General features: G+C 43.7%; 1 protein-coding gene across 1 annotated transcript in view; it reads left to right on the top strand.

Moving 5' to 3' along the window:
- LOC117328417 (E3 ubiquitin-protein ligase rnf213-alpha-like) overlaps positions 1-27,877 on the top strand; it is an 84,271-nt gene that overhangs the window by 33,690 nt on the left and 22,704 nt on the right. The window contains exons 12-23 of the mRNA XM_033885946.1: positions 1,977-2,188; positions 2,967-3,075; positions 4,674-4,780; positions 5,793-5,975; positions 6,350-6,598; positions 6,929-7,046; positions 10,819-11,099; positions 11,378-11,498; positions 11,761-11,877; positions 12,535-12,645; positions 12,932-12,985; positions 13,153-13,353. Coding sequence (XP_033741837.1) covers positions 1,977-2,188; positions 2,967-3,075; positions 4,674-4,780; positions 5,793-5,975; positions 6,350-6,598; positions 6,929-7,046; positions 10,819-11,099; positions 11,378-11,498; positions 11,761-11,877; positions 12,535-12,645; positions 12,932-12,985; positions 13,153-13,353 — 1,863 coding nt within the window. The remainder of the gene's footprint in view (positions 1-1,976; positions 2,189-2,966; positions 3,076-4,673; positions 4,781-5,792; positions 5,976-6,349; positions 6,599-6,928; positions 7,047-10,818; positions 11,100-11,377; positions 11,499-11,760; positions 11,878-12,534; positions 12,646-12,931; positions 12,986-13,152; positions 13,354-27,877) is intronic.

The following is a 27,877-nucleotide window of genomic DNA, read 5'->3' as shown; positions in this document are numbered from 1 at the left end:
CCAAATTACTGTTTCCTTTTGTTTCTTGGCTATAACTCCAAAACTGTTCAACGCAGCTCCTTGAAACATTCTGTATATATCAGACTAGTGCCCTAGTTGTGCCTTTTGCTATTTGGGACCTTCCATTTTCGGTATTTTTTCTGTCACCATGGAAACTTAATCAAAAATACCAAATTACTGTTTCCGGGCTATAACTCCATAACCGTTCAACGTAGCTCCATGAAACTTTCTGTACATATCAGGCTAGTGCCCTAGTTGTGCCTTTTGTTATTGGGGACCTTCCATTTTCGGTATTTTTTCTGTCACCATGGAAACTTAATTAAAAATACCAAATTACTGTTTCCTTTTGTTTCTTGGCTATAACTCCAAAACTGTTCAACGCAGCTCCTTGAAACTTTCTGAATATATCAGACTAGTTGTGCCTTTTGCTATTGCGGACCTTCCATTTTTTGGTATTTTTTCTGTCACCATGGAGACTTAATCAAAAATACCAAATTACTGTTTCCTTAATAACTCTTACTTTGAGCTTGATATATACATGTATTTGGGTTTTCATACCAACTGCGGGGCGCGGGGGATAATGCCAGGCTTTGCGGCTCCTTGTTAATATGAATAAACTTAGCTTACTATGATATTTGAATAAAGAAGTAATCATCATAGTATCTGTAGAAATGACCTCGATCAACTTCAAAGTTGCTGTAGAGCCAGGTGAGCGATACAGGCCCATCGTGCCTCTTGTATTATGACAACATCTTGTATGAGGACATGTTTCAATTTATTGCTCTTAGTTTAATTCACTCAAATTTATCATTGTCATCCATCTCATAGCACCATGTCTCGCCTACATGAAACCTGATACATGAGTTTATTATGGCATTATCTTGGAAAATGTGACACTTCCTTATTCACAGAGTTATTTCCCTAACTTTGATTTAATCTGATTTAACTTTATCAAATTGCTCTTACAAGTACATTTCTTTACAGAATTTCATGAAACTTTGTACATGTGTAAATTACTCGGGCATTATTTGTGACTGGTTTGCTTTCATGAGCTGCACCCCTTATTTACTGAGTTATTGCCCTTAGTTACATAATACATCCAAATCTTACTTCATCTGAAAATGAATGGGGAAGGAGGGCATATATATAGTATTGGACCATGTCCGTCCTGTCCTGTCCTGTCCTGTCCTATCCTATCCTGTCCTGTCCTGTCCTGTCCTGTCCTGTCCTGTCCAGAATCAATACAAACACTCAGCAACTCAACATTGTTTGACAGATTCTGGTCAAACTTTATACAAAGGTCAAGTATGAGTATATGTCAGATATTGTTGTGTTTCAGGGTTCCAAGGTAGAGGTCATTTTTGCGCTAAATAGAGGGATTCTTGTCTTACAGACATTTTCTAGTTGCCTTTTAACTTAAAATTGCTCAATCAGGAACAACTTTGTACAAGTGTAAATGTGTTGTTTATTGTGAGGGGATTAGTATCACTCACAATACCTCGTTGTGTCTTGAACATTAATAGAGTGTTTCTGCTCTGCTGAATCCTGATGTTTATGTCCCTTACAACTGAATACAGGATATTGGCTCTGTAAAAGCCTATTGTTTCTGCCCCATGAACTTTAATACAGCATATTGGCTCTGTAAAAGCCTATTGTTTCTGCCCCATGAACTTTAATACAGCATATTGGCTCTGTAAAAGCCTATTGTTTCTGCCCCATGAACTTTAATACAGAATATTGGCTTTGTAAAATGCTATTGTTTCTACCCCATGAACTTTAATACAGGATATTGGCTCTGTAAAAGCCTATTGTTTCTGCCCCATGAACTTAAATACAGCATATTGACTCTGAATTGCCTCCGTAAAATCATGTTACTATGTCTGTAGGCTGGCCTTAATGGATGATATTGACTCGTCTTACTCATTTTACTTATTTTACTCATTTTACTCATTGAAATCCTGTTTTCTCTCTTTTAGACCTTAGATGTAATGGGCTTGCGTCTACTACTTGAGAAACTGGAGCCATTGAAAGAGACACTGAATAAAGTAGTAAGTCGTGCTGAGTGGTTACAGAGAGTACGTCACTATCGGCCTGTTGTGGAGAGATTGCTGGATATGGTTCAATCTGGACATGATCTGGAAACAGTTCAGTGTGGTCCTCGCTGTGTCAAGGGCATTCTGGAAGCCAGGTACTTGATCTGTTTGGTGCTTTATTACATATTTGGTCTTAGAGAAAAACTTAAATTTTTTGGTGGAAGTGTTGAAAGGCATTAACACATCATTTTATAATTTTACTAGGGTACTGATAGTTGATATTGGTGTCCCTGGGTTATACTATTACATCTAGAAGTTGAACTGAAAGATTTCTGGAAATAAAATGCTTTTTGACATGTTTCAGACTTATGTGAACAAAAGCTTTAGAATTTTGATGCAAGGGGGTTGAAAGGCATTAAGACATCTCTTTATAATTGTACTATGTGGTTAAACTCGTCAAAAGTAGAGATTATTTTTTTTTTTTTTTTTGGGGGGGGGGGGGGGGGGGGGGCAAAAAAACATGCTTTTTATGACATGTTTTGTTTTTGCATTTTTGAAGATATCAGGGATTTTTCAGCTATTTTTAAATGATGTCAATTAAGGTTGAGTATCAAATTAATTCTGTCAAGTGCACAATATAAATCTTATTTATCCAATATGCAAAACAATACCAGATTATATATTTTAATTATATCTATTGACAAACATTTGCGTGATGAGCTATGCTGTTCTACAACAGCTCTTGTTGAAATCTTTAAACAGCTACTTAATAATCAAGAGGCCCAGGGACCTGATATTAGGCCAGAGGCATGCTTGGGGGAAAGGTTGTTTGAAGTAATGACCTTGACCTCTTATAAGGAGGATGGGGTGGGGTAGAGGTGAGGTCTTTATCACTCACTGTTTTTGTTAATGACTGATGTTGATTTTTCACAGAATGACCTGGACCTGTGTGCTGGTGGTGAAGTTATTTATAGAACATGTTTACTCTATACAAGCAGCTGATGACAAGTTTACCATCAACAGATGTATGCCATTATGGACCGTATGTATAATCCAATTATTTATTTATATTGGCATGCCATATATTCTTAAGTAAGTTGTCAAATGTCTAATATTCAATCATGATACAGAGCATGATACAAAGCAGTAAAATGAGTGCAATTCAAAAGCAAATCAATAATCAATAGTCCAAGGGACTTGATATTAGGCCTGTAGTGGTTAAAGGGTACCAGGTTTGTTCAAATGAATTACCTTGACCATCATTTAAGGTCACATGGGACAAATAGGCTAAGATTTTTAAACAACTTCTTCTCAATAACCAAGTTTCAAGTTTCATGTGTTGGTTTTGACTCAAACTTGCCTGAAATACTGCTAAAATGATTCTGACAAAGTGCTGTTTTTTTTTGGGTTGCTCAGTAATCCAAGATGGCGACCAGTCCATGACCAGCATACAGTAGTACACAATCATACACAATAGTTGCCAGTATCACTACACTGCTGTTGAGTATTTAAGTACAATTATAATACAATTGATTGTATTATTACCAATCTCTATAAACCAGATACCCGTGTAAACCGGCCAAATAGTCTGGTCCCAGTTACATCCGGTTTAGACAGGTTATACTGTTGTAGGGTCTGTCGAATGACCATTAAGGCCTATGTATGGGCCTCTTGTTAGTGATTATAGGAGTAATCATCAAACTTACCATACTGACAAACTGGCACAGCCTGAACATACAGTTGTACGATGATACATGCTTGCTTTGTTTTTAAGCAGTGTTAGCTTTGAAGTAAAATGTACCCATTATACATTTATAATTTTTAATTCAAATCGCCCTGCGTCCGTGGTCCGTGGTCCGTCCGTCCGTCCGTCCGTCCGTCCGTAAACAATTCTTGTTATCGCTAATCCTCAGAAAGTACTGAAGGGATCTTTCTCAAATTTCATAGGTAGGTTCCCCTTGGTGCTTAGTTATGCATATTGCATTTTGAGACCAATCAGAAAACAACATGGCCGACAGGCAGCCATCTTGGATTTTGACAATTGAAGTTTGTTATCGATAATTCTCAGAAAGCACTGAAGGGATCTTCCTGAAATTTCATATGTAGGTTCCCCTTGGTGCCTGGTTATGCATATTGTATATTGAGACTAATCAGAAAACAACATGGTCGACAGGCAGCCATCTTGGATTTCGAAAATTGAAACTGGTTATTGCTATTTCTAAGAAACTAATGAAGGGATCTTCCTGAAATTTCATATGTAGGTTCCCCAAGGTGCCTAGTTATGCATATTGTATTTTGAGACCAATCGGAAAACAACATGGCCGATAGGCAGCCATCTTTCTCAGAAAGTACTGAAGGAATCTTTCTCAAATTCCATATATAGGTTCCCTTTGGTGCCTTAATCTTAACTTTTATATATAGGTTTCCCTTGTTTGAAAAGTACTAGAGGTTTCTTCTGAATTTACACAGATTAGTAAGACTTAGTAGAAGAGAAAAGTAGAGAAAAGATCAATCTGAGATGGAACCTATGAAGAACATTCAATGGTGGGCGCCAAGATCCCTCTGGGATCTCGTTTTTCTTCCTTGACCGTTATTATCATTTTTCACTTTCAAAAGTTGTGTAATTATATTCCTTTCCAGATGATGAAAACTGGTGCCAACATGAAATCGTTAGAAGCTTTAGAAAAGGTGGAGAAGTTCTTGAAGATGTGCAACAAACTAGCTGTTGCTCACTACTTTGATATCAAGTTAGTCAATTAATTTTCTTGAACAGTAAATTAATTTTCTTGGACTGGAATAATGAATTCTCCATCAACATTATATGTAAGCACATTACATATTAGGCTCACCTGCTTTAAGGGCAAGTGAGCTTATGCTGTGGTGCAGTGTCTGGACGTCTGGTATCAACATTTAAAAAAAAAAAACTTCTTCTCAATCACCATGAGGCACAGAGACCTGATATTGGATTCTGAGCATGTTCAGGTTAAGGGTTACCAAGTTTGTTCAAATGAATGATCTTGACCTACATTCAAGATCACAGTAATCATATGTGTTAAAATCTTTAAACAATGATTTCTCTATAGCCAAGAGACTCCCCAGACCTGGTATTGGGCCAATAGTATAGTGGAATGAAAGCTTGCAAAATAATTACATGGATAAACCTATCTAGCCTAGTCTCTGATAATAATTGGTAATCAGCATTAGTTAGCATCTACATATAAATGACACAGATCAACTTCAAAGTTGCTCTAGAAGCAGGTGAGCAATTCAGGCCCATTCGGCCTCTTGTTAGACCTGGTGGGATCTCTAGCAGCTTCATTCCTTTAGGAATTTCGATAAAACTTCACACAATTTACAGAGGACCATAATATCTCTGACAATTTTTTTTAGAAAATCTTTATTTGTCAGCTCTCTAACGGCTTAATTTCTTGATGAATTTTAATCAAACTGTTAACACTCATAAAGAAACATTAAAAAATATCTCTCCCAAGTTCGAGTTTCAGGGATGTATGATCATGAATCATGATCACTAACAAACTGTTTTCAGAAAATACAAATTCCATGCCATTCGAATGTGTTATTTTCAACCAAATAATTTTGAAGGATTTGAATTCGTGATTGACTCTTATCACATATTAAAGCAAAAATAAACCCCTTGTTAAAGTGATTTATAGTACCTATTGACTGTTACGTGGACAATCTGCCAAATTCATCCCGAATAACCATTTTATCTATAGGTCTACTACTTTCGATTTACAGCAAAAATGACAAGTGTAAAAATTGTGAGAATGAGCTTGAAGGACCTCCTGTCTACCTTCCATGTAAAGACAAAATCTGTCCACAATGTTACAATGACATTTTGATCATCAAAGAGTTGATATGCCCAGTTTGTCACTCAGAAATTCCTGCCAACTTAAAAGCAAACGAAGATCTTCACAAAAGGTATGTACCCACATACATATTGAGCATTCCTAATAAATAACAGCTAACTGATGTATATGTCTGTAGTCTATTTTCATTCCACTAATAACATACCTTTAATGAAAAAGAGATGATATGAGTGTAACAAGTTAAAGTTAAATTACAGATTTAAAAACAAACAAAAAAAACAAAAAAAACCTGAGAAACCAATACTGTAACAATATACAATATATACACTATGTTGTGTTGTTTAATATTTTGATCATTCAAGATAAAATTCATACGTTTTGACAGCTGTGTTTTAGAAAAAAAAAAAAAATGTTATCATCATGGATTTCATATCATTTTAAAAAGTATATGTTGTTCTTTAACAAATCTTGTTATGTATGTAATAGTGAGAAAAGTAAGAAGTACTTTGACTACAAGAAGAGGATCAATAGTTTCTTTATGGAGGTTGTGTCCCAGCTGTGTTTTGCTGAAGACACACCGCCCTCTGATGAAGTAGTCCAAAAACTTCTCGGTTACATCACAAGGTCAGCTGACAAGGGCATGGTAGTAACCAAGAAGATGACAATATTTGATGACAGCATTGACCCTACTCCTGTTCTCAGATCATTTCTGCTGCAGCTTCTCCTGCAGACCAGGTATAAGTTCTTCAATTCCTTAGAGTATATAGAAATTTCTTTGAAAACAAGTGTTCTGAAGGGGAGATATATATTACAGATCATTTTGTTAATCACAGTGTTGAAGTTCTAATTTATATGATATAATGAAATCTGCCAGTCTATGAGACATTTTTGGTCTGGTTAGACTGGATGATGAAATACACAGGTTTCTATTGAGCTTTCATTAGAATTGTGAGTAATATGCTTTTATATTAGATATCATAGCAGTTGGACATATTTAGTGTCAAATTAGGTTTCCATTAATCATATTTGAACTTGATACTGTATCATTTTATTGTTAAAATTCAGTGGAGACCAAGTGTCAGTCTATCTTGGAACCTACCTACAACAGGCTGAACAATTTGTGGACCCAACAGGACAGGAGCAGCTCATAGAACTGTGTCTCCTGATCCTACAGTGTGTTGAGGTAAGTACCAGAGACATGACTAACTGAACTGTGTCTCCTGATCCTACAGTGTGATGAGGTAAGTACCAGAGACAAGACGAGCTGGACTGTGTCTCCTGATCCTACAGTGTGTTGAGGTAAGTACCAGAGACATGACTAGCTAGACTGTGTCTCCTGATCCTACAGTGTGTTGAGGTAAGTACCAGAGACAAGACCAGCTGGACTGTGTCTCCTGATCCTACAGTGTGTTGAGGTAAGTACCAGAGACATGACTAGCTAGACTGTGTCTCCTGATCCTACAGTGTGTTGAGGTAAGTACCAGAGACACCCTGGGCTGTGTCTCCTGATCCTACAGTGTGTTGAGGTAAGTACCAGAGACAAGACTAGCTGGACTGTGTCTCCTGATCCTACAGTGTGTTGAGGTAAGTACCAGAGACAGGACTAGCTGGACTGTGTCTCCTGATCCTACAGTGTGTTGAGGTAAGTACCAGAGACAAGACCAGCTGGACTGTGTCTCCTGATCCTACAGTGTGTTGAGGTAAGTACCAGAGACATGACTAGCTAGACTGTGTCTCCTGATCCTACAGTGTGTTGAGGTAAGTACCAGAGACAAGACTAGCTAGACTGTGTCTCCTGATCCTACAGTGTGTTGAGGTAAGTACCAGAGACACCCTGGACTGTGTCTCCTGATCCTACAGTGTGTTGAGGTAAGTACCAGAGACAAGACCAGCTAGACTGTGTCTCCTGATCCTACAGTGTGTTGAGGTAAGTACCAGAGACAAGACTAGCTGGACTGTGTCTCCTGATCCTACAGTGTGTTGAGGTAAGTACCAGAGACAAGACCAGCTAGACTGTGTCTCCTGATCCTACAGTGTGTTGAGGTAAGTACCAGAGACAAGACTAGCTAGACTGTGTCTCCTGATCCTACAGTGTGTTGAGGTAAGTACCAGAGACATGACTAGCTAGACTGTGTCTCCTGATCCTACAGTGTGTTGAGGTAAGTACCAGAGACAAGACCGACTGGACTGTGTCTCCTGATCCTACAGTGTGTTGAGGTAAGTACCAGAGACATGACTAGCTAGACTGTGTCACCTGATCCTACAGTGTGTTGAGGTAAGTACCAGAGACAAGACTAGCTGGACTGTGTCTCCTGATCCTACAGTGTGTTGAGGTAAGTACCAGAGACAAGACGAGCTGGACTGTGTCTCCTGATCCTACAGTGTGTTGAGGTAAGTACCAGAGACAAGACCAGCTGGACTGTGTCTCCTGATCCTACAGTGTGCTGAGGTAAGTACCAGAGACAAGACCAGCTGGACTGTGTCTCCTGATCCTACAGTGTGTTGAGGTAAGTACCAGAGACAAGACTAGCTAGACTGTGTCTCCTGATCCTACAGTGTGTTGAGGTAAGTACCAGAGACACCCTGGACTGTGTCTCCTGATCCTACAGTGTGTTGAGGTAAGTACCAGAGACAAGACCAGCTAGACTGTGTCTCCTGATCCTACAGTGTGTTGAGGTAAGTACCAGAGACAAGACTAGCTGGACTGTGTCTCCTGATCCTACAGTGTGTTGAGGTAAGTACCAGAGACAAGACTAGCTGGACTGTGTCTCCTGATCCTACAGTGTGTTGAGGTAAGTACCAGAGACATGACTAGCTAGACTGTGTCTCCTGATCCTACAGTGTGTTGAGGTAAGTACCAGAGACAAGACTAGCTAGACTGTGTCTCCTGATCCTACAGTGTGTTGAGGTAAGTACCAGAGACATGACTAGCTAGACTGTGTCTCCTGATCCTACAGTGTGTTGAGGTAAGTACCAGAGACAAGACCGACTGGACTGTGTCTCCTGATCCTACAGTGTGTTGAGGTAAGTACCAGAGACATGACTAGCTAGACTGTGTCACCTGATCCTACAGTGTGTTGAGGTAAGTACCAGAGACAAGACTAGCTGGACTGTGTCTCCTGATCCTACAGTGTGTTGAGGTAAGTACCAGAGACAAGACGAGCTGGACTGTGTCTCCTGATCCTACAGTGTGTTGAGGTAAGTACCAGAGACAAGACCAGCTGGACTGTGTCTCCTGATCCTACAGTGTGTTGAGGTAAGTACCAGAGACATGACTAGCTAGACTGTGTCTCCTGATCCTACAGTGTGTTGAGGTAAGTACCAGAGACAAGACTAGCTAGACTGTGTCTCCTGATCCTACAGTGTGTTGAGGTAAGTACCAGAGACATGACTAGCTAGACTGTGTCACCTGATCCTACAGTGTGTTGAGGTAAGTACCAGAGACAAGACTAGCTGGACTGTGTCTCCTGATCCTACAGTGTGTTGAGGTAAGTACCAGAGACAAGACGAGCTGGACTGTGTCTCCTGATCCTACAGTGTGTTGAGGTAAGTACCAGAGACAAGACCAGCTGGACTGTGTCTCCTGATCCTACAGTGTGTTGAGGTAAGTACAAGAGACAAGACCGGCTGGACTGTGTCACGTGATCCTACAGTGTGTTGAGGTAAGTACCAGAGACAAGACCAGCTAGACTGTGTCTCCTGATCCTACAGTGTGTTGAGGTAAGTACCAGAGACAGGACTAGCTGGACTGTGTCTCCTGATCCTACAGTGTGTTGAGGTAAGAACCAGAGACATGACTAGCTAGACTGTGTCTCCTGATCCTACAGTGTGTTGAGGTAAGTACCAGAGACAAGACTAGCTGGACTGTGTCTCCTGATCCTACAGTGTGTTGAGGTAAGTACCAGAGACAAGACCAGCTGGACTGTGTCTCCTGATCCTACAGTGTGTTGAGGTAAGTACCAGAGACAAGACCAGCTGGACTGTGTCTCCTGATCCTACAGTGTGTTGAGGTAAGTACCAGAGACAAGACTAGCTGGACTGTGTCTCCTGATCCTACAGTGTGTTGAGGTAAGTACCAGAGACAAGTCTAGCTAGACTGTGTCTCCTGATCCTACAGTGTGTTGAAGTAAGTACCAGAGACAAGACCGACTGGACTGTGTCTCCTGATCCTACAGTGTGTTGAGGTAAGTACCAGAGACAAGACCAGCTGGACTGTGTCTCCTGATCCTACAGTGTATTGAGGTAAGTACCAGAGACACCCTGGGCTGTGTCTCCTGATCCTACAGTGTGTTGAGGTAAGTACCAGAGACAAGACCAACTGGACTGTGTCTCCTGATCCTACAGTGTGTTGAGGTAAGTACCAGAGACAAGACCAGCTAGACTGTGTCTCCTGATCCTACAGTGTATTGAGGTAAGTACCAGAGACAAGACCGGCTGGACTGTGTCACCTGATCCTACAGTATGTTGAGGTAAGTACCAGAGACAAGACCAGCTGGACTGTGTCTCCTGATCCTACAGTGTGTTGAGGTAAGTACCAAAGACAGGACTAGCTGGACTGTGTCTCCTGATCCTACAGTGTGTTGAGGTAAGTACCAGAGACATGACTAGCTGGACTGTGTCTCCTGATCCTACAGTGTGTTGAGGTAAGTACCAGAGACGTGACTAGCTTGCCTGTGTCTCCTGATCCTTCAGTGTGTTGAGTTAAGTAAAAAAAAATTTACCTTAAGCATTTACTCATAATTTTTGAATCAGTTATCAATGATTAAGTGCTTTGAATATCATACAGAAATATTCATGTAAATTTATATTAAACATTTGATGCTTCACAATTTGCTTGATAATGTTGAATCAAGTGTGATAAGCAAACTTTATCCTTACTTTATCTGTACAATTAATTACTGACCTCACTTACCTGTCCATAACCTGTAGATTTGATAATCAAATATTTTATATAGGATGTTTACCACCAAGATGTTTCCAAGAGTGAAACACCACAAAAGAAAGAAGTACAATTGGCTACAGTGATGTTGAGAGACTCTATACACAGCATTAGTATAGAAGAATTGAGTGTCGTGAAATTGTACACCTTGGCAGAGACACGGTTTGCACTGAGTGTAGCAGCAAAGTATGTACAGAAAATCTACGTGGACAAATCAGTCAAGATGACAAAAGGCCTGAGACAGATGATTGATGCTGCAGCTAAACTTTGTGAAGAATGTGGCTTTGACTGGCCTTGGTATTTACACGAAATCTTTTATTCTTTACTTTTTATGAAAACTAACATTACAAAATTATAATAAGTGAAAAAAATAAAAGTTAATTGAAATCAAAAGGAAAGATTTTGCCAAATTCCATCCTTAAAGACATTTTTTTCAGAATGTAAATGTTCAAATAATTGAAATATAGCATTGAAGAGCAAACCTCCTTATAAACTGCGCGATGTCCTGTTCAGACAGTTCCAGATGCACACTGGGATAAAATTATCCTTAAAAGCATATTGTTACTTTCTTTCAGTATATATTTTATCAAGCAGCTGTGTCGTTGTTATGGATTGGACAGCTATCAGACAGTATGTAAGTCTGGAGATGCTAATATGTGTCGCTGGCTACAGATGCTTGACCTTGACAGGGAAGAGGTATGTAAAGCTAAATAAGGAACAACTAACTGGTGTAAAAACTTTGATGAAAATTATTTCATATAGAATTTATCCATACTTTAAAGTTTAAAGAAAACCCAGGAAAATAAAATAAACAAATCAACAAAAAAAACCTTTTAAACATTTTATGATGGATGGAAATTAGAGACAGTTTAATGTGCTACAGTAGGTGAGATACAGATGTATAAAGTCACTATCTATTGGAATTTGACTGATATATTTAACACCTTGTTCTGTGTAGGTTCTGGAGTGCTCTGACCTGTTTGTGGTGTGTGGAGATCAGTACATCACCTGTCGGGAGATAGTCACCAAGTGTATTCTAGGACAGGACCCGGCCTCTCTCATACAACATTTGGAGGTGTGTCTGAGAACTGTAGGGTAGCCTGATTTATATGTTAGGGGTAAAAACATGAATAAGTCACTCTAAGATTTACAATTAAACATAGGTATAGATAATTAATGTATCAATGATTAATGCAATCAAAACCATATAAATATCTCCACATGCCCTCTCAGATGAAAACAGCTGATCTTAAGCCACCTGGCTGAGAACCTCAATAACTGATGGATCTGTGGATGGAAATTCTTTGAAAGTGATTGTTCAACCATGCTGAAATTTGATAATCTTAAGTATCTGAAGAAGTGTGAACATAATGCTTGATTCTTCCCTTTTTGGGGAGATATGGCCCTTTAATTATTGTGTTGCCAGTTATATTTTTATCGGTTATGTCCCTTTAATTATTTTGTTGTCAGTATATATTTATATGTGAGTTACGTCCCTTTAATTATTTTGTTGCCAGTATATATTTTTTATGTGAGAAAGTATGCTCTGTTAGTATTAAACTTGATGTCCTAGTTTGAACAAGTTTGATCCCACTTGAATAGTAGATATTGCTTATATAGAGCTCATGTGAGAAAATTTAATAACATGTACATTCATTTTGCAGCATTCTTGTTTTGGTAAGATGGGAGAAACAGTTTAATTTGTTTGTTAATTTTCTTTTTCATTTTAAAGGCCTTGAGCATTGTGGATTGGAAGAAGAGGATACCTGTACTGTTGGCAGTATATAGAGAAGTGACCATGTCCAATGTGTACCCTGAAGACAAGAGGAAAACACAGCCAGAGGTGATCCTTGTGTTTTTTATATACATCAGTAATTGGCTAGTACAATACAAAAGTGTTTGCATTGCATTAGCATACTTTTGCATCAGGTTGAAAGGTCAGTTGTCTTCAAAACAAATTTCATTTCAAAAATTCAATTAATACTCCACAGGTGTTGCAGCTTCATGCTCATTATTGTTTTACTCGGAGAGTAACTCTTTAACCCTATTACACTTTATCAGAGAGGCGTGACATCCTCTTGTCAGAGTTATTGGATGTGCCTAAAACGTGATGTTTGTTTTAATTTCAGATGTTTGAACAGCTCCTGGACATCTTGTCAAGTCATCAGTTGTTTCAAGCACAGGTAAACTGGCATGTTACTATGGTAGGAAATGTTGAAAAATTATAGGCAATTATATTCTGTATATCCTTATAAATACATGGTGTTGACCTAGAATGACAATATCCTGATCTTTAAGATTTATTATTGATGATAATGGATTAACAAAATTGTGTTGTTTTTTTGTTCAGGAAAACCTCCTGAAGGCATTGTTCCAAAATACAATCTGGCGAAAAATACGTTGTTTGGACATCCATCCAGGAATGGAACTGAAGGACCAGAGCATTGTGTGTCTGCTGGTCCATGCTGGGATCACTTTCCTACAGATTCCAGACGAGTACACTCTGTTGCAGCCGCTTATAACACTGGCCCTTCTACCACAGAACATGGCAGTATGTACCAGTCATCATGTCCTACACTCAACCCTCCCAACCACCACAAACAATACCGCTCGATCATATCATCTACCACTCAACCCTCCCAACCACCACAAACGATACCGCCCAATCATATCATCTACCACTCAACCCTTCACTACGAACAATACCGCCCGATCATATCATCTACCACTAAACCCTCCCAACCACCACAAACAATACCGCCCCCGATCATATCATCTACCGCTCAACCCTCCCAACCACCACAAACAATACCGCCCGATCATATCATCTACCACTCAACCCTCCAAACCACCACAAACAATACCCCCCGATCATATCATCTACCACTAAACCCTCCCAACCACCACAAACAATACCGCCCGATCATATCATCTACCACTAAACCCTCCCAACCACCACAAACAATACCGCCCGATCATATCATCTACCACTCAACCCTCCAAACCACCACAAACAATACCGCCCGATCATATCATCTACCGCTCAACCCTCCCAACCACCACAAACAATACCGCCCCCGATCATATCATCTACCACTCAACCCTCCCAACCACCACAAACAATACCGCCCGATCATATCATCTACCACTCAACCCTTCACCACAAACAATACCGCCCCCAATCATATCATCTACCACTCAACCCTCCCAACCACCACAAACAATACCGCCCGATCATATCATCTACCACTCAACCCTTCACCACAAACAATACCGCCCCCAATCATATCATCTACCACTCAACCCTCCACTACAAACAATACCGCCCCATCATATCATCTACCGCTCAACCCTTCACTACGAACAATACCGCCCGATCATATCATCTACCACTCAACCCTTCACCACAAACAATACCGCCCGATCATATCATCTACCACTCAACCCTTCACTACAAACAATACCGCCCCCGATCATATCATCTACCACTCAACCCTCCAAACCACCACAAACAATACCGCCCGATCATATCATCTACCACTCAACTCTCCACTACAAACAATACCGCCCCCGATCCTATCATCTACCACTCAACCCTTCACTACAAACAATACCGCCCCCGATCATATCATCTACCGCTCAACCCTCCCAACCACCACAAACAATACCGCCCGATCATATCATCTACCGCTCAACCCTCCCAACCACCACAAACAATACCGCCCGATCATATCATCTACCGCTCAACCCTCCCAACCACCACAAACAATACCGCCCGATCATATCATCTACCACTCAACTCTCCACTACAAACAATACTGCCCTATCATATCATCTACCGCTCAACCCTCCAAACCACCACAAACAATACCGCCCGATCATATCATCTACCACTCAACCCTCCCAACCACCACAAACAATACCGCCCGATCATATCATCTACCACTCAACCCTCCCAACCACTACAAACAATACCGCCCGATCATATCATCTACCGCTCAACCCTCCAAACCACCACAAACAATACCGCCCGATCATATCATCTACCGCTCAACTCTCCACTACAAACAATACCGCCCGATCATATCATCTACCGCTCAACCCTCCAAACCACCACAAACAATACCGCCCGATCATATCATCTACCACTCAACCCTTCACTACGAACAATACCGCCAGATCATATCATCTACCACTCAACTCTCCACTACAAACAATACTGCCCTATCATATCATCTACCACTCAACTCTCCACTACAAACAATACTGCCCGATCATATCATCTACCACTCAACCCTCCCAACCACCACAAACAATACCGCCCGATCATATCATCTACCACTCAACCCTCCAAACCACCACAAACAATACCCCCCGATCATATCATCTACCACTAAACCCTCCCAACCACCACAAACAATACCGCCCGATCATATCATCTACCGCTCAACCCTCCAAACCACCACAAACAATACCGCCCGATCATATCATCTACCACTCAACCCTCCCAACCACCACAAACAATACCGCCTGATCATATCATCTACCACTCAACCCTTCAACACAAACAATACCGCCCCCAATCATATCATCTACCACTCAACCCTCCACTACAAACAATACCGCCCGATCATATCATCTATCACTCAACCCTCCCAACCACCACAAACAATACCGCCCGATCATATCATCTACCGCTCAACTCTCCAAACCACCACAAACAATACCGCCCGATCATATCATCTACCGCTCAACCCTCCCAACCACCACAAACAATACCGCCCGATCATATCATCTACCGCTCAACCCTCCCAACCACCACAAACAATACCGCCCGATCATATCATCTACCGCTCAACCCTCCCAACCACCACAAACAATACCGCCCGATCATATCACCTACCACTCAACTCTCCACTACAAACAATACTGCCCTATCATATCATCTACCACTCAACTCTCCACTACAAACAATACTGCCCGATCATATCATCTACCACTCAACCCTCCACTACAAACAATAATGCCTGATCATATCATCTACCACTCAACCCTCCCAACCACCACAAACAATACCGCCCGATCATATCATCTACCACTCAACCCTCCCAACCACCACAAACAATACCGCCCCCGATCATATCATCTACCACTCAACCCTCCCAACCACCACAAACAATACCGCCCGATCATATCATCTACCACTCAACCCTTCACTACAAACAATACCGCCCCCGATCATATCATCTACCACTCAACCCTCCCAACCACCACAAACAATACCGCCCGATCATATCATCTACCACTCAACCCTCCCAACCACCACAAACAATACCGCGATCATATCATCTACCGCTCAACCCTCCAAACCACCACAAACAATACCGCCCGATCATATCATCTACCACTCAACCCTCCCAACCACCACAAACAATACCGCCCGATCATATCATCTACCACTCAACCCTCCCAACCACCACAAACAATACCGCCCGATCATATCATCTACCGCTCAACCCTCCAAACCACCACAAACAATACCGCCCGATCATATCATCTACCGCTCAACTCTCCACTACAAACAATACCGCCCGATCATATCATCTACCGCTCAACCCTCCAAACCACCACAAACAATACCGCCCGATCATATCATCTACCACTCAACCCTTCACTACGAACAATACCGCCAGATCATATCATCTACCACTCAACTCTCCACTACAAACAATACTGCCCTATCATATCATCTACCACTCAACTCTCCACTACAAACAATACTGCCCGATCATATCATCTACCACTCAACCCTCCACTACAAACAATAATGCCCGATCATATCATCTACCACTCAACCCTCCCAACCACCACAAACAATACCGCCCGATCATATCATCTACCACTCAACCCTCCCAACCACCACAAACAATACCGCCCGATCATATCATCTACCGCTCAACCCTCCCAACCACCACAAACAATACCGCCCGATCATATCATCTACCACTCAACTCTCCACTACAAACAATACTGCCCTATCATATCATCTACCACTAAACTCTCCACTACAAACAATACTGCCCGATCATATCATCTACCACTCAACCCTCCACTACAAATAATAATGCCTGATCATATCATCTACCACTCAACCCTCCCAACCACCACAAACAATACCGCCCGATCATATCATCTACCACTCAACCCTCCCAACCACCACAAACAATACCACCCCCGATCATATCATCTACCACTCAACCCTCCCAACCACCACAAACAATACCCCCCGATCATATCATCTACCACTCAACCCTTCACTACAAACAATACCGCCCCCGATCATATCATCTACCACTCAACCCTCCCAACCACCACAAACAATACCGCCCGATCATATCATCTACCACTCAACCCTCCCAACCACCACAAACAATACCGCCCGATCATATCATCTACCGCTCAACCCTCCAAACCACCACAAACAATACCGCCCCCGATCATATCATCTACCACTCAACCCTCCCAACCACCACAAACAATACCGCCCGATCATATCATCTACCACTCAACCCTTCACTACAAACAATACCGCCCCCGATCATATCATCTACCACTCAACCCTCCCAACCACCACAAACAATACCGCCCGATCATATCATCTACCACTCAACCCTCCCAACCACCACAAACAATACCGCCCGATCATATCATCTACCGCTCAACCCTCCAAACCACCACAAACAATACCGCCCGATCATATCATCTACCACTCAACCCTCCCAACCACCACAAACAATACCGCCCGATCATATCATCTACCACTCAACCCTCCCAACCACCACAAACAATACCGCCCGATCATATCATCTACCGCTCAACCCTCCAAACCACCACAAACAATACCGCCCGATCATATCATCTACCGCTCAACTCTCCACTACAAACAATACCGCCCGATCATATCATCTACCGCTCAACCCTCCAAACCACCACAACAATACCGCCCGATCATATCATCTACCACTCAACCCTTCACTACGAACAATACCGCCAGATCATATCATCTACCACTCAACTCTCCACTACAAAACAATACTGCCCTATCATATCATCTACCACTCAAACTCTCCACTACAAACACTACTGCCCGATCATATCATCTACCACTCAACCCTCCACTACAAACAATAATGCCCGATCATATCATCTACCACTCAACCCTCCCAACCACCACAAACAATACCGCCCGATCATATCATCTACCACTCAACCCTCCCAACCACCACAAACAATACCGCCCGATCATATCATCTACCGCTCAACCCTCCCAACCACCACAAACAATACCGCCCGATCATATCATCTACCACTCAACTCTCCACTACAAACAATACTGCCCTATCATATCATCTACCACTCAACTCTCCACTACAAACAATACTGCCCGATCATATCATCTACCACTCAACCCTCCACTACAAATAATAATGCCTGATCATATCATCTACCACTCAACCCTCCCAACCACCACAAACAATACCGCCCGATCATATCATCTACCACTCAACCCTCCCAACCACCACAAACAATACCACCCCCGATCATATCATCTACCACTCAACCCTCCCAACCACCACAAACAATACCGCTCGATCATATCATCTACCACTCAACCCTTCACTACAAACAATACCGCCCCCGATCATATCATCTACCACTCAACCCTCCCAACCACCACAAACAATACCGCCCGATCATATCATCTACCACTCAACCCTCCCAACCACCACAAACAATACCGCCCGATCATATCATCTACCGCTCAACCCTCCAAACCACCACAAACAATACCGCCCGATCATATCATCTACCACTCAACCCTCCCAACCACCACAAACAATACCGCCCGATCATATCATCTACCACTCAACCCTCCCAACCACTACAAACAATACCGCCCGATCATATCATCTACCGCTCAACCCTCCAAACCACCACAAACAATACCGCCCGATCATATCATCTACCACTCAACTCTCCACTACAAACAATACCGCCCGATCATATCATCTACCGCTCAACCCTCCAAACCACCACAAACAATACCGCCCGATCATATCATCTACCACTCAACCCTTCACTACGAACAATACCGCCAGATCATATCATCTACCACTCAACTCTCCACTACAAACAATACTGCCCTATCATATCATCTACCACTCAACTCTCCACTACAAACAATACTGCCCGATCATATCATCTACCACTCAACCCTCCACTACAAACAATAATGCCCGATCATATCATCTACCACTCAACCCTCCCAACCACCACAAACAATACCGCCCGATCATATCAACTACCACTCAACCCTCCCAACCACCACAAACAATACCGCCCCCGATCATATCATCTACCACTCAACCCTCCCAACCACCACAAACAATACCGCCCGATCATATCTACCACTCAACCCTTCACTACAAACAATACCGCCCCCGATCATATCATCTACCACTCAACCCTCCCAACCACCACAAACAATACCGCCCGATCATATCATCTACCACTCAACCCTCCCAACCACCACAAACAATACCGCCCGATCATATCATCTACCGCTCAACCCTCCCAACCACCACAAACAATACCGCCCGATCATATCATCTACCGCTCAACCCTCCCAGCCACCACAAACAATACCGCCCGATCATATCATCTACCACTCAACCCTCCCAACCACCACAAACAATACCGCCAGATCATAACATCTACCACTCAACCCTCCCAACCACCACAAACAATACCGCTCGATCATATCATCTACCGCTCAACCCTCCAAACCACCACAAACAATACCGCCCGATCATATCATCTACCGCTCAACTCTCCACTACAAACAATACCGCCCGATCATATCATCTACCGCTCAACCCCTCCCAACCACCACAAACAATACCGCCCGATCATATCATCTACCGCTCAACCCTCCACTACAAACAATACCGCCCTATCATATCATCTACCACTCAACCCTCCACTACAAACAATACCGCCCGATCATATCATCTACCGCTCAACCCTCCCAACCACCACAAACAATACCGCCCGATCATATCATCTACCGCTCAACCCTCCAAACCACCACAAACAATACCGCCCGATCATATCATCTACCGCTCAACTCTCCACTACAAACAATACCGCCCGATCATATCATCTACCGCTCAACCCTCCAAACCACCACAAACAATACCGCCCGATCATATCATCTACCACTCAACCCTTCACTACGAACAATACCGCCAGATCATATCATCTACCACTCAACTCTCCACTACAAACAATACTGCCCTATCATATCATCTACCACTCAACTCTCCACTACAAACAATACTGCCCGATCATATCATCTACCACTCAACCCTCCACTACAAACAATAATGCCCGATCATATCATCTACCACTCAACCCTCCCAACCACCACAAACAATACCGCCCGATCATATCATCTACCACTCAACCCTCCCAACCACCACAAACAATACCGCCCGATCATATCATCTACCACTCAACCCTCCCAACCACCACAAACAATACCGCCCGATCATATCATCTACCACTCAACCCTCCCAACCACCACAAACAATACCGCCCCCGATCATATCATCTACCACTCAACCCTCCCAACCACCACAAACAATACCGCCCGATCATATCTACCACTCAACCCTTCACTACAAACAATACCGCCCCCGATCATATCATCTACCACTCAACCCTCCCAACCACCACAAACAATACCGCCCGATCATATCATCTACCACTCAACCCTCCCAACCACCACAAACAATACCGCCCGATCATATCATCTACCGCTCAACCCTCCCAACCACCACAAACAATACCGCCCGATCATATCATCTACCGCTCAACCCTCCCAGCCACCACAAACAATACCGCCCGATCATATCATCTACCACTCAACCCCTCCCCAACCACCACAAACAATACCGCCCGATCATAACATCTACCACTCAACCCTCCCAACCACCACAAACAATACCGCTCGATCATATCATCTACCGCTCAACCCTCCAAACCACCACAAACAATACCGCCCGATCATATCATCTACCGCTCAACTCTCCACTACAAACAATACCGCCCGATCATATCATCTACCGCTCAACCCTCCCAACCACCACAAACAATACCGCCCGATCATATCATCTACCGCTCAACCCACCACTACAAACAATACCGCCCTATCATATCATCTACCACTCAACCCTCCACTACAAACAATACCGCCCGATCATATCATCTACCGCTCAACCCTCCCAACCACCACAAACAATACCGCCCGATCATATCATCTACCGCTCAACCCTCCAAACCACCACAAACAATACCGCCCGATCATATCATCTACCGCTCAACTCTCCACTACAAACAATACCGCCCGATCATATCATCTACCGCTCAACCCTCCAACCACCACAAACAATACCGCCCGATCATATCATCTACCACTCAACCCTTCACTACGAACAATACCGCCCAATCATATCATCTACCGCTCAACCCTCCAAACCACCACAAACAATACCGCCCGATCATATCATCTACCACTCAACCCTCCCAACCAACACAAACAATACCGCCCGATCATATCATCTACCACTCAAACCTCCAAACCACCACAAACAATACCGCCCGATCATATCATCTACCACTAAACCCTCCCAACCACCACAAACAATACCGCCCCGATCATATCATCTACCACTCAACCCTCCCAACCACTACAAACAATACCGCCCGATCATATCATCTACCACTCAACCCTCCACTACAAACAATACCGCCCGATCATATCATCTACCACTCAACTCTCCACTACAAACAATACCGCGCGATCATATCATCTACCACTCAACCCTCCACTACAAACAATACCGCCCGATCATATCATCTACCGCTCAACCCTTCACTACGAACAATACCGCCCGATCATATCATCTACCACTCAACCCTTCACCACAAACAATACCGCCCGATCATATCATCTACCACTCAACCCTTCACTACAAACAATACCGCCCCCGATCATATCATCTACCACTCAACCCTCCAAACCACCACAAACAATACCGCCCGATCATATCATCTACCACTCAACTCTCCACTACAAACAATACCGCCCCCGATCCTATCATCTACCACTCAACCCTTCACTACAAACAATACCGCCCCCCGATCATATCATCTACCGCTCAACCCTCCCAACCACCACAAACAATACCGCCCGATCATATCATCTACCGCTCAACCCTCCCAACCACCACAAACAATACCGCCCGATCATATCATCTACCGCTCAACCCTCCCAACCACCACAAACAATACCGCCCGATCATATCATCTACCACTCAACTCTCCACTACAAACAATACTGCCCTATCATATCATCTACCACTCAACTCTCCACTACAAACAATACTGCCCGATCATATCATCTACCACTCAACCCTCCACTACAAACAATAATGCCTGATCATATCATCTACCACTCAACCCTCCCAACCACCACAAACAATACCGCCCGATCATATCATCTACCACTCAACCCTCCCAACCACCACAAACAATACCGCCCCCCGATCATATCATCTACCACTCAACCCTCCCAACCACCACAAACAATACCGCCCGATCATATCATCTACCACTCAACCCTTCACTACAAACAATACCGCCCCCGATCATATCATCTACCACTCAACCCTCCCAACCACCACAAACAATACCGCCCGATCATATCATCTACCACTCAACCCTCCCAACCACCACAAACAATACCGCCCGATCATATCATCTACCGCTCAACCCTCCAAACCACCACAAACAATACCGCCCGATCATATCATCTACCACTCAACCCTCCCAACCACCACAAACAATACCGCCCGATCATATCATCTACCACTCAACCCTCCCAACCACTACAAACAATACCGCCCGATCATATCATCTACCGCTCAACCCTCCAAACCACCACAAACAATACCGCCCGATCATATCATCTACCGCTCAACTCTCCACTACAAACAATACCGCCCGATCATATCATCTACCGCTCAACCCTCCAAACCACCACAAACAATACCACCCGATCATATCATCTACCACTCAACCCTTCACTACGAACAATACCGCCAGATCATATCATCTACCACTCAACTCTCCACTACAAACAATACTGCCCTATCATATCATCTACCACTCAACTCTCCACTACAAACAATACTGCCCGATCATATCATCTACCACTCAACCCTCCACTACAAACAATAATGCCCGATCATATCATCTACCACTCAACCCTCCCAACCACCACAAACAATACCGCCCGATCATATCATCTACCACTCAACCCTCCCAACCACCACAAACAATACCGCCCCGATCATATCATCTACCGCTCAACCCTCCCAACCACCACAAACAATACCGCCCGATCATATCATCTACCACTCAACTCTCCACTACAAACAATACTGCCCTATCATATCATCTACCACTCAACTCTCCACTACAAACAATACTGCCCGATCATATCATCTACCACTCAACCCTCCACTACAAACAATAATGCCTGATCATATCATCTACCACTCAACCCTCCCAACCACCACAAACAATACCGCCCGATCATATCATCTACCGCTCAACCCTCCCAACCACCACAAACAATACCACCCCCGATCATATCATCTACCACTCAACCCTCCCAACCACCACAAACAATACCGCTCGATCATATCATCTACCACTCAACCCTTCACTACAAACAATACCGCCCCCGATCATATCATCTACCACTCAACCCTCCCAACCACCACAAACAATACCGCCCGATCATATCATCTACCACTCAACCCTCCCAACCACCACAAACAATACCGCCCGATCATATCATCTACCGCTCAACCCTCCAAACCACCACAAACAATACCGCCCGATCATATCATCTACCACTCAACCCTCCCAACCACCACAAACAATACCGCCCGATCATATCATCTACCACTCAACCCTCCCAACCACTACAAACAATACCGCCCGATCATATCATCTACCACTCAACCCTCCAAACCACCACAAACAATACCGCCCGATCATATCATCTACCGCTCAACTCTCCACTACAAACAATACCGCCCGATCATATCATCTACCGCTCAACCCTCCAAACCACCACAAACAATACCGCCCGATCATATCATCTACCACTCAACCCTTCACTACGAACAATACCGCCAGATCATATCATCTACCACTCAACTCTCCACTACAAACAATACCGCCCCCGATCATATCATCTACCACTCAACCCTCCCAACCACCACAAACAATACCGCCCGATCATATCATCTACCACTCAACCCTCCCAACCAACACAAACAATACCGCCCGATCATATCATCTACCACTCAAACCTCCAAACCACCACAAACAATACCGCCCGATCATATCATCTACCACTAAACCCTCCCAACCACCACAAACAATACCGCCCGATCATATCATCTACCACTCAACCCTCCCAACCACTACAAACAATACCGCCCGATCATATCATCTACCACTCAACCCTCCACTACAAACAATACCGCCCGATCATATCATCTACCACTCAACTCTCCACTACAAACAATACCGCCCGATCATATCATCTACCACTCAACCCTCCACTACAAACAATACCGCCCGATCATATCATCTACCGCTCAACCCTTCACTACGAACAATACCGCCCGATCATATCATCTACCACTCAACCCTTCACCACAAACAATACCGCCCGATCATATCATCTACCACTCAACCCTTCACTACAAACAATACCGCCCCCGATCATATCATCTACCACTCAACCCTCCCAACCACCACAAACAATACCACCCGATCATATCATCTACCACTCAACTCTCCACTACAAACAATACCGCCCCCGATCCTATCATCTACCACTCAACCCTTCACTACAAACAATACCGCCCCCGATCATATCATCTACCGCTCAACCCTCCCAACCACCACAAACAATACCGCCCCGATCATATCATCTACCACTCAACCCTCCCAACCACCACAAACAATACCGCCCGATCATATCATCTACCGCTCAACCCTCCCAACCACCACAAACAATACCGCCCGATCATATCATCTACCACTCAACTCTCCACTACAAACAATACTGCCCTATCATATCATCTACCACTCAACTCTCCACTACAAACAATACTGCCCGATCATATCATCTACCACTCAACCCTCCACTACAAACAATAATGCCTGATCATATCATCTACCACTCAACCCTCCCAACCACCACAAACAATACCGCCCGATCATATCATCTACCACTCAACCCTCCCAACCACCACAAACAATACCGCCCCCGATCATATCATCTACCACTCAACCCTCCCAACCACCACAAACAATACCGCCCGATCATATCATCTACCACTCAACCCTTCACTACAAACAATACCGCCCCCGATCATATCATCTACCACTCAACCCTCCCAACCACCACAAACAATACCGCCCGATCATATCATCTACCACTCAACCCTCCCAACCACCACAAACAATACCGCCCGATCATATCATCTACCGCTCAACCCTCCAAACCACCACAAACAATACCGCCCGATCATATCATCTACCACTCAACCCTCCCAACCACCACAAACAATACCGCCCGATCATATCATCTACCACTCAACCCTCCCAACCACTACAAACAATACCGCCCGATCATATCATCTACCGCTCAACCCTCCAAACCACCACAAACAATACCGCCCGATCATATCATCTACCGCTCAACTCTCCACTACAAACAATACCGCCCGATCATATCATCTACCGCTCAACCCTCCAAACCACCACAAACAATACCACCCGATCATATCATCTACCACTCAACCCTTCACTACGAACAATACCGCCAGATCATATCATCTACCACTCAACTCTCCACTACAAACAATACTGCCCTATCATATCATCTACCACTCAACTCTCCACTACAAACAATACTGCCCGATCATATCATCTACCACTCAACCCTCCACTACAAACAATAATGCCCGATCATATCATCTACCACTCAACCCTCCCAACCACCACAAACAATACCCGCCCGATCATATCATCTACCACTCAACCCTCCCAACCACCACAAACAATACCGCCCGATCATATCATCTACCGCTCAACCCTCCCAACCACCACAAACAATACCGCCCGATCATATCATCTACCACTCAACTCTCCACTACAAACAATACTGCCCTATCATATCATCTACCACTCAACTCTCCACTACAAACAATACTGCCCGATCATATCATCTACCACTCAACCCTCCACTACAAACAATAATGCCTGATCATATCATCTACCACTCAACCCTCCCAACCACCACAAACAATACCGCCCGATCATATCATCTACCACTCAACCCTCCCAACCACCACAAACAATACCACCCCCGATCATATCATCTACCACTCAACCCTCCCAACCACCACAAACAATACCGCTCGATCATATCATCTACCACTCAACCCTTCACTACAAACAATACCGCCCCCGATCATATCATCTACCACTCAACCCTCCCAACCACCACAAACAATACCGCCCGATCATATCATCTACCACTCAACCCTCCCAACCACCACAAACAATACCGCCCGATCATATCATCTACCGCTCAACCCTCCAAACCACCACAAACAATACCGCCCGATCATATCATCTACCACTCAACCCTCCCAACCACCACAAACAATACCGCCCGATCATATCATCTACCACTCAACCCTCCCAACCACTACAAACAATACCGCCCGATCATATCATCTACCGCTCAACCCTCCAAACCACCACAAACAATACCGCCCGATCATATCATCTACCGCTCAACTCTCCACTACAAACAATACCGCCCGATCATATCATCTACCGCTCAACCCTCCAAACCACCACAAACAATACCACCCGATCATATCATCTACCACTCAACCCTTCACTACGAACAATACCGCCAGATCATATCATCTACCACTCAACTCTCCACTACAAACAATACTGCCCTATCATATCATCTACCACTCAACTCTCCACTACAAACAATACTGCCCGATCATATCATCTACCACTCAACCCTCCACTACAAACAATAATGCCCGATCATATCATCTACCACTCAACCCTCCCAACCACCACAAACAATACCGCCCGATCATATCATCTACCACTCAACCCTCCCAACCACCACAAACAATACCGCCCGATCATATCATCTACCGCTCAACCCTCCCAACCACCACAAACAATACCGCCCGATCATATCATCTACCACTCAACTCTCCACTACAACAATACTGCCCTATCATATCATCTACCACTCAACTCTCCACTACAAACAATACTGCCCGATCATATCATCTACCACTCAACCCTCCACTACAAACAATAATGCCTGATCATATCATCTACCACTCAACCCTCCCAACCACCACAAACAATACCCGCCCGATCATATCATCTACCACTCAACCCTCCCAACCACCACAAACAATACCACCCCCGATCATATCATCTACCACTCAACCCTCCCAACCACCACAAACAATACCGCTCGATCATATCATCTACCACTCAACCCTTCACTACAAACAATACCGCCCCCGATCATATCATCTACCACTCAACCCTCCCAACCACCACAAACAATACCGCCCGATCATATCATCTACCACTCAACCCTCCCAACCACCACAAACAATACCGCCCGATCATATCATCTACCGCTCAACCCTCCAAACCACCACAAACAATACCGCCCGATCATATCATCTACCACTCAACCCTCCCAACCACCACAAACAATACCGCCCGATCATATCATCTACCACTCAACCCTCCCAACCACTACAAACAATACCGCCCGATCATATCATCTACCGCTCAACCCTCCA

Source organism: Pecten maximus, chromosome 5 (assembly GCF_902652985.1).
Source record: "Pecten maximus chromosome 5, xPecMax1.1, whole genome shotgun sequence".
NCBI classification, from domain to species: domain Eukaryota; kingdom Metazoa; phylum Mollusca; class Bivalvia; order Pectinida; family Pectinidae; genus Pecten; species Pecten maximus.
Note: the sequence above shows the minus strand (reverse complement) of the source record. Positions and strands in the feature narration are given on the sequence as shown.